Here is a 9,740-nt window from a genome sequence, read left to right as displayed (position 1 = left end):
CTGCTCAGGACCTGTTCAAGATCATGTTGCCAGTCGCTTGCTTTGTCACAAAGCTCGCTCGAGGAGAGGACAGGGATACGCACCGTCCATCTGGCATTCCTTAGATTTAATTGGCTATGGACACCAGTCATTTATCGGCTAGTGGTGCGAAAGGCTGTCAATCGTGTCGAAGGGCGTCTCCCTAACGTACGCTGAGTAGCTACTGTGGCGAAACCTTTACAAGACCGTCACATTTTCCTTGAGTATATTGAAGTGTCACCGGTCTATCACATTTGCTGAGGCGACAGGTGAAATGGAAGAAAACAGTGAACAGGAAAGACCCCTTTTGAGGACAGTAAGTCATCGATAACGTAATATGTATATATTAGGTCGCCCATAATGACCTTTTTTGCGACTTAGCAAATGCAGAGATGGAGAAAGATGCTTTTGTCCGGTCTCTGTGCTGGATTGAATAGCTTTTGTATTCAAACACATGGTGAGAAAATACGATTTAAAAATGTTTTGACAACCGCACTTATGCAGAGCAACAGTTATTTTATTTAGTTTTCTAATACTGTGTCAGATGTGGCTTCGGCTTTGGGGGATGCTAGCCAAGTTGCTAGCTAATGTCAACAAGACACTCGTGGCTTTCTGTTTCTGTCGCTATGACGCTTGTGAGGAGGATGAGCAGATCATGAACTCCTCATCGACTGTCCTCTAAGACAATGTTTAAGTAAGTAGCTAGCTAGCTAGTAAAGTTGACTTTTCTCTGACTGAGTTGCAAGTCAAATATGCTTTGATCACTTTAGTTTTGACTGTTAAAATTATACATTATACTGATATGACAGCCCAGTTGGACTAGTGAGCGGGCTTACTGTACTTCCTGTTTAGTTGGGTGGGTCTTTCATTTTGGTGAGAGAAAGATACGTGTTGAAGAGGTAAAAGAGCAACATGGCCCAAAACCTATATACTCCACTTATTTCTTCTGTCCACAGTGGCAGTGCTCTCTAAAGTGAGATTAGAGTTGGTAGCCTGGTCCCAGATCTGTTTGTGCTCTCTCCTGCTGCATTGCTCTCCTTGTCAAGCATAAAATGTTTGGGATGGCTATGAGTGACAAGGACTTGTCATCATAGCACAAACAAACTGGTACTCAGGCTAAGAATCAAGTGCACCTTTATATGTGCTTTCCCATCCTTTCTTACATTCCTCAGTCCTTCCTTAGCTGTCACTTACTAGAAGGTAAGTATACTTGCCATTCCTCCTCATCCAATTGCAGTCTTATCATAATGATGTCTTAGGAAGTGTGTGTGTTGGGGAGGTGAGAGGGTGGAGTAACCTGACCCTTTGCTGCCCTGCGTGCATCTTTCCACTCAAGGTTGCCTCTAGTCAATCAGTGGTTTGACTGTGACACAGGAGACCTCAGACAAATGACTGCTTGAAAAGGACATGTTTAATGAAGCCCAGCTTCACTCTTTGTCAGAGCTGCTCCCCCTCCATCTTGACTTGAAGAATATGTGATTGTTCTTATGTCAGCAGGGCATTAGATTTGCTCTGTTCACCATTGGGACTGTTTAAATACAGTATTACCAGGAATGTCATCATGACATCATATAGGCCTAGCTGGTCTCCCATATTTAACCCTCAATTATACAATGTGTGGGTCTAATCCTGAATGCTGATTGGTTAATAGCGCATTCCAGCCGGTGTCTATTCCACTAGTTACCATCGGCTAAATCTATGACGTTTCATAAGTTATAAACTTGATCTCCACTATACAAAGCATGTAGACATTATCTCACATTTCTTTTAGACTAACATTTCGTTTTCAACAGCAGAGATTTGTATAAACCTTGCTGTCTGTCTCTCTGACATTTGCAACATTGTTTCAATATTGAAATTTGATCTCCAGCTGTCCCATAGTAATGAACGTGTAGGGCGGCAGTGTTTCTCAGCCAGTTGAAATCACAAATCAGCTGGCATAATTTTTTATGGATATATACAAAGAAATGTCAATTGAAAAAAGTTACAACGAAACAAAGTGAAGCTAGTTTGCAGTCTTTCCAGCTTCAGTTTGAAGTGATTGTGTTAGCTGTGTTGTTGGCTAGCTCCTCTGAACAACAGTGTCTTGACGAGAAAGCACGTTTTCTGTGCCAGGCGAAATTGCACCTCATTAGCTTATTGTTATGGAAGCATCCATATAAATGTCACTAGAAAACAGCTTAAACAAATACAAATGCAGCTACTGTTGTTATTTTGGCTGCACGTGACGTGACTGTAAGTTAGTTGGCTAGCAAGCAAGGGATAAGAACATTGCCAGCCAGTATGACAATGTAATATTTAGGACAAACAACATTTATCTCTTGCTTGTACAGAACAAAAAGACTGAACGACTGGTTCGCCTTCTCTGGCAAACGAACCAATAGAACGAAAGACCAGCCGGCACCTGAACCAATGGAACAAACAAACAACCAGCCGGCTTGTGTAGCAACCCTAGATTTGTGTCAGGACTATATCTTGTGGAAGGATGAAATAGTATGAATAATGCCTTATCACTTAAGTGTAAGCCTCCTGACCTCTCCTACTGCAAATGATTCCTCCTGAATCAGTTTATGGCATTTGTGGAAGCCCCTGAAACTCCTGACAAACAATCATTGTAAACCTCAATGTATTAGATTATGAAATCAACTAACATTTTATTTGTCACATCATTTGTAAACAACCGGTGTAAACTAACAGCGAAATGCTTTACGGGCCTTTCCCAACAATGCAGAGAGAAAAATAGGAAAATGATAGAAAAAATGATACCAACAGGAATAGATTAACAAATGAGGTGGAAGGGGTGGTGAAAGCTGTGGCCTGATTGAAGCCAATGCCCATCCAAATGGACAGTGCTGTCAAGGCCACAGACCTTGCCTGTGCTCGGCAAGTCCAAATGAAACTACCTAGGTTTTAGACATTAATCACCCGACCCTGAGTGAAACTAGAAATCGCTTTCATTCATACACAGGCTCAGAGTACATTACTTGGTTGGCTTACTTTCCCCAACAAATGATAGCTTGTGTGTGTGTACACCAATCCCCTCTATTAATTAGTGGACATGCTCCTACAGGATTTTTATGCACTTGGTGGGAAAGCTTTAGAACCACTTTTCAAGAGATGAAATTCAATCAGGCCATAGCTTTCACAACTCCTTCACCCTCAATTTAAGAATATCCCCCATAGTTTGAGATAATATGGGAATCATTTTCTCTCAAATTATTTTGGGCATTTAGACCTATAGGTCCTATGACTGACCAGCGAACTCTTCCCATATCCATTTCCCCTCAATTACTGCATGCATGGTGACCACATCCCCTTGCCTTCCCGATATACAGTGCATTCGGAAAGTATTCAGGTCCCTTGACTTTATCCACATTTTGTTAAGTTCATCCTTATTTTAAAATGATTCAATTATTTGTTCATTAATCTACACACAATAACCCATCATGAAAAAGCAAAAAACTGGTTTTTGGAAATATTTTCAAATGTATACAAAAATGTAAAAACAAGAAATACCTTATTGACATAAGTATTCAGACCCTTTGCTAAGAGACTCGAAATTGAGCTCAGGTGCATTCTGTTTCCATTGATCATCCTCGAAATGTTTCTATAACATGATTGGAGTCCACCTGTGGTAAATTCAATTGATATGACATGATTTGGAAAGGCACACACCTGTCTATATAAGGTCCCACAGTTCACAGTGCATGTCAGAGCAAAAACCAAGCCATGAGGTCGAAGGAATTGTCGATTAATCGGTATAGGCTTTTTTGGTCCTCCAATAATCGGTATCGGCATTGAAAAATCATAATCGGTTGACCTCTACAATGGTCACTCTGACAGAGCTCCAGAGTTCCTCTGTGGAGATGGGAGAACCTTCCTGAAGGACAACCATCTCTGCAGCACTCCACCAATCAGGCCTTTATGGTAGAGTGGCCAGACGGAAGCCACTCCTCAGTAAAAGGCACATAACAGCCCGCTTGGAGTTTGCCAAAAGGCACCTGAAGGACTCAGACCATGAGAAACAAGATTCTCTGATCTGAGGAAACCAAGATTGAACTCTTTGGCCCGAATGCCAAGCGTCACGCCTGGAGGAAACCTGGTACCATCCCTACGGTGAAGCATGACAGCATCATGCTGTGGAGATGTTTATCAACGGCAGGGACTGGAAGAATAGTTAGGATCGATGGAAAGATGAACGAAGCAAATTACAGAGAGATCCTTGATGAAAACCTGCACCACAGTGCTTAGGACCTCAAACTAGGGTGACAACAGGATAACAACCCTAAGAACACAGCCAAGACAAAGCATGAGTGGCTACGGGACAATCTTTAAATGTTCTTGACTGGCCACGCCAGAATCCGGACTTGAACCCGATCGAACATCTCTGGAAAGACCTGAAAATAGCTGTGCAGCGACGCTCCCCATCCAACCTGACAGAACTTGAGAGAGTCTGCAGAAAAGAATGGGAGAAAATCCTCAAATACAGGTGTGCCAAGCTTGAAGCGTCATACCCAAGAAGACTCGAGGCTGTAATGACTGGCAAAGGTGCTTCAACAAAGTACTGAGTAAAGGGTCTGAATATTTACAGTATCAGTCCAAAGTTTGGACACACCTACTCATTGAAGGTTTTTTTCTACATAGTAGAATAATAGTGAAGACATCAAAACTATGAAATTACATATGGAATTATTTCGTAACCAAAAAAGTGTTAAACAAATAAAATGATATTTTATATTTGAGATTGATGACGGCAATGCACAGCATTCTCTCAACCAGCTTCATAAGTTAGTCACCTTGAATGCATTTCAATAACAGGTGTGCCTTGTTAATTTGTGGAATTTGTTTCCTTCTTAATGCATTTGAGCCAATCAGTTGTGTTGTGACAAGGTAGGGGTGGTATACAGAAGATAGCCCTATTTGGTAAAAGACCAAGTCCATATTATTGCAAGAACAGCTCAACTAAGCAAAGTGAAACAACAGTTCATAATTACTTTAAGACATGAAGGTCGGTCAATCCAGAAAATTTCAAGAACTTTGAAAGTTTCTATAAGTGCAGTTGCAAAAACCATCAAGCACTATGATGAAACTGGCTCTCATGAGGACTGCTGCAGAGGATAAGTTAATTAGAGTTAACTGCACCTCGGAATGCAGCCCAAATAAATGCTTCACAGAGTTCAAGTAACAGACACATCTCAACATCAACTGTTCAGAGGAGACTGTGTGAATCAGGCCTTCATTATCGAATTGCTGCAAAGAAACCACTACTAAAGGAGACCTATAATAAGAAGAGCCTTGCTTGGGTCAAGAAACACGTGCAATGGACATTAGGTAGAAATCTGTCCTTTGGTCTGATGAGTCCAAATTTGCGATTTTTGGTTCCAACCGCCGTGTCTTTGTGAGATGCAGAGTAGGTGAACGGATGATCTCCGCATGTGTGGTTCCCACCCTGAAGCATGGAGGAGGGTGTGTGATGGTGTTGGGGTGCTTTGCTGGTGACAGTGTCTGTGATTTATTTAGAATTCAAGGCACACTTAACCAGCATGGCTACCACAGCATTCTGCAGTGATTTGCCATACCATCTGGTGTGTGCTCAGTTGGACTGTCATTTGTTTTTCAACAGGATATTGACCCAAAACACACCTCCAGGCTGCGTAAGGGCATTTTTTAGCAGGGAGAGTGATGGAGTGCTGCATCAGATGACCTGGCCTCCACAATCACCCAACCTCAACCCAATTGAGATAGTTTGGGATGAGTTGGACTGCAGAGTGAAGGAAAAGCAGCCAACAAGTGCTCAGCATATGTGGGAACTCCTTCAAGACTATTGGAAAAACATTCCTCTTGAAGCTGGTTGAGAGAATGCCAAGAGTGTGCAAAGCTGTCATCAAGACAAAAGGTGGCTACTTTAAAGAATCTCAAATATAAAATATATTTGGATTTGTTTAACACTTTTTTGGTTACTACGTTTCCAAATGTGTTATTTCATAATTTTTACGTCTTCACTATTATTCTACAATGTAGAAAATAATAAACAATAACGAAAAACCTTGAATGAGTAGGTTTGTCCAAACTTTTGACTGGTACTGTATGTAAATGTGTTATTTCTGGTTTTTATTTTTAATAAATTATCAACAATTTCTAAAAAACAGTTTTTGTTTTGCCATTATGGGGTATTGTGCGTAGATTAAGGAGGGAAAAAAAATTGAATCAATTTCAGAATAAGGCTGTAACGTAACAAAATGTGGAAGAAGTCAAGGGGTATGAATACTTTCCGAATGCACCGTAGGTAATTTATTTTCCTTTCACACACGTTTCCCTTGACCACACATAAGGTTCTGAGCTTTTACCACCACCTGTGTTTGACCGTGGCTCTACCTCTGTTGTCATGGAATTGTACCTCAGGTGCCAGGAGAATCGTGCCAAAAGGCTTTGTGTCCTGCTGTCTTCCCCCACTAAGATCTGAAATAGGTTCTTAGTTCAGCAGGTTCAGGCTCTCTGCTCTATTCCATTTAAAGCTCTGTAGAGGCGTTATCAAAGAAGCTGACGTCTTCCTTAATTGCTGGACTCCCGTATCCAACAAAGCCTCCATCTTCACCCTACATTTTGTACCGCATGAACCTAGACAAGACACAATGGTGCTTCTGTTCATACAGTACTGTATCTATAATGCTAGGCATAGTCTGGGGTAGGGTTGAAGTAAAGCACAGTCTGTAGTGGACTAAGACTGTAAGCCTTTAAGTGCTGTTTTTCTTGGAAGGCTCACGGCCAAGAATGTGAAAATAATACATTTTTGTACGCTTTTGTTTGTTTATGCTTGGTTGCTTACTTTCAAATTAAATGTTATTATTTGCCCACAGAATTCTCCCCCCTCCCTAATTAAATTCCAGTCGTGAGAATTTGATAAGAGTTTTTACTGCACTGAGCTTATTGCTTAGTCTAAGCATGATTTGTAGGAGTGGGGTTGTGAAGTAGGTACAATGCGTTATGAGAAAAGGAGAAACAGACCAAAATGATTGCTGGTGAGTCTGGTCTCTGGTCTCTACTCCCTACCACTGAGGTGTATTGTTCAATCTGATTCATTGGGCTTCACCTATATCTGCGTGTGTCAGGATAAGCAGGACAGGTTATCAAATGAAAGGAAACCTCAAGAGCCCATGTAGCCCAGTAGTTAGTTAGTTAGTAAGATTTGCTGGTTTGTGGAGTTTTGATTCTGCAGTCATATGAATTTACAGGAGGTAGCTTAGTCTAAGGAGTCTGTATACTAGCTTCTCCATGTCTGAACATTCATACTGGAATCTGGACAATAGCCTGTCTGTCTACGAGACTCAATTAGACTGAAACATTTCCTGCTCTGGATCTTTCCCAAGGTCAGGTGCTGAGAGGAGACTGAGGACAGTGGTTTAGCCGTGAGCTGGAGTGCAGTCAACCCATTGGTTCCAGTCCGACACCTTCAGTATACAAAAGTATGGCCCTATAAATGTGCGATACGGATAACATGGACGGGATCACAGAATCCGACATTGAAACGGAATTGTACAATATTCAAAAATGCATTTAACTTAGGGAATCAACTAAATGTATTGAAAATGAATTCACTTGCCCAAGTTAATCATAAGACATGGACAAAATGCATCATTGATTCGTAATTCCTGCAACTTTCTAAAGAGACAATGAGAATTCCCCTTCGGTGTATGTGCGTTTACCACTTTGTGTAGCCGTTAGCGATGATGCTAATGAAAAGTCTTCTGGTATATGGAAAGGCATTCAATTAAATGTTAACTACAAAGTAGCCTATAATAACCAGGCATAATGATACCATGATTATTTTCATCTATCCAGTGGGTATTTGTTTTGCAAACTCTACCATCACATGTGCACTACAAAAACATAGCTACACAACAGCCTCTTGCTGGTGCTCACTGGAATTAAAAGGTTACTACACTCCAAAATCTACATTTCACACATTTTTCCCAGACCTCAAAAGTGAACTCCTGATGTAGTTTAAGCATTGTTGTGGACTTAGAAAATCAAATGTAGTTGTTTTTCTACATAAAAAAAACAGGGCGAAACGGAAACCGGGAATAACTGAAAACTTAATTTTTGGGAAAATTACGGAATCAGGCAAAACAATTTGACTGATTTTATAGGTACCTACAAAAGGCAGTGTTTTTATGATTTGATTGTTAGACCTCATGTTTCGTAAGTTGAAAATGTCATGTCTGTGCAAATTATGTTTTTTGGGCTATGATAAAGTAACATAGTTGTACTAACTAGACCTAGTTCAGGCATTTGTCATGTCCTCCAGAACTGGAGGGGTGTATTTCAGTTAGGTTTTCATTATGGATGAAAATAAAATTACTTTCATAATCGTTTAATATTTGTTTTTGTGGGGGACATCTGACTAAAGACAAGACAGCCGGGCATTTGTGCTGTTGAGGCCATTTCTGCGGTAACATAGGCTCTTTACAATGTGATGAAACTTTGTTACTCCTTGCTGAAAGGAAGGTGCTGTAGGAAAGTCTTCTGTTGCCTAGGCATGAGCCATGAGCAAATTAGTTTTGATCAGCCATGGAAACAAATTGGCTCCATATTTAAAAAGAAGATGGAGAACAAACAATGAAGGAAAAATACAGGAGTTTTCGTGCAGGTTCAGCAAACTAGCGCAAAAATAATATTGTGATATTGTCAAAATTATATAATAACTAACTATTTTTTTCCCCGCATCACTAAAAGATGGGGCCAAATCTGTGCTCCAGGCACCAGTTTTGGATGGGTACCATAATCTTTGCCACCTAAGTGACAAGGTGATTGCTGCTTAGTTAGATTAAGAGCGTAGCTAAACAAACAAGAGTAGGCTACTCTTCCATCTATCAAAAACATCCAAACACACATTTGGCTGATTTTAGAGAAGTAACCTACCTTTCTAGTTTAGATTATTTTAAATCATGCAAGATAACGGCAATAGCTGGATATAGCTTGGTTCTTGACTGGTGAGTCAAGCAATTGACTTGAATTAAAGTTGGGCGAAAATGCCAAAATATCATATATCACGGTATTTTTTTATTTAAATGACGGTATTTTATGTTTTTGTATAATAAACGTTTGACATTTGGTTTATGAGTAGTGCGTGAATCTAGGGTGCCAACACATACATTCTAAGTGATTTCAATGGGTCTTTCTCCATTCTGTGTTGGTTGACATGAAAATGCCAGGGAGGAGTTATTGTGACAGGGTAGGATTCAAAGTGATGGTCAGTGTTTCCTAGGGTCCCTATAACCTTTGGCTACATTGAATGTTTCTTCTTAGCTACTTCATGTAGGTAACATATTCATGCTTTGCGTATTCCTTTTTGATTTAGAAGATATTGTTGCACAAACAACATGCTGATTTGGGTCGCACCATCCTTGGTATTACCAGGCTGTATAGCTAGTTACGTTTGCCAGCCAGCTAGCTAGCGATTAGCTAACTAGCAATTAGCACAATTTAGGCCCAGCTTGCTAAGAAAAGATGAGCTAGCTGTTGCGGTTGTAAGAAACACAAACTAATAGTGTCATTATAGAACGCTAGTCTAGTGGATTTATATTACAAAGCAAAGTGAAAACATATGTTGTCATCAACACTTTACCTTCTATAACGGTATTTGAATGTTTGAAATGCTTACTTACACGGTAAGGTTGTATTCGGCGCATATGACAAATAAAATTAAAATTATTTGATGTGCT

General features: G+C 40.3%; 1 protein-coding gene across 3 annotated transcripts in view; it reads left to right on the top strand.

The window, feature by feature from the left end:
• The first annotated feature begins 211 nt into the window (after positions 1-211).
• Positions 212-9,740, top strand: part of LOC112229973 (sodium bicarbonate cotransporter 3) — a 67,482-nt gene continuing 57,953 nt past the window's right edge. Inside the window, exon 1 of one of the 3 annotated variants that reach the window (XM_042309935.1) lies at positions 212-334. In XM_042309935.1, coding sequence (XP_042165869.1) covers positions 293-334 — 42 coding nt within the window. In that variant the 5' untranslated portion in view covers positions 212-292. The remainder of the gene's footprint in view (positions 335-9,740) is intronic. The other 2 variants (XM_024396151.2, XM_024396152.2) reach the window with 2 other exon arrangements.

The sequence above is a fragment of the Oncorhynchus tshawytscha genome, linkage group LG31 (assembly GCF_018296145.1).
Source record: "Oncorhynchus tshawytscha isolate Ot180627B linkage group LG31, Otsh_v2.0, whole genome shotgun sequence".
Classification (NCBI taxonomy): Eukaryota; Metazoa; Chordata; class Actinopteri; order Salmoniformes; family Salmonidae; genus Oncorhynchus; species Oncorhynchus tshawytscha.
The sequence above is the reverse complement of the archived record's forward strand: the minus strand, read 5'-3'. Positions and strand labels throughout refer to the sequence as shown.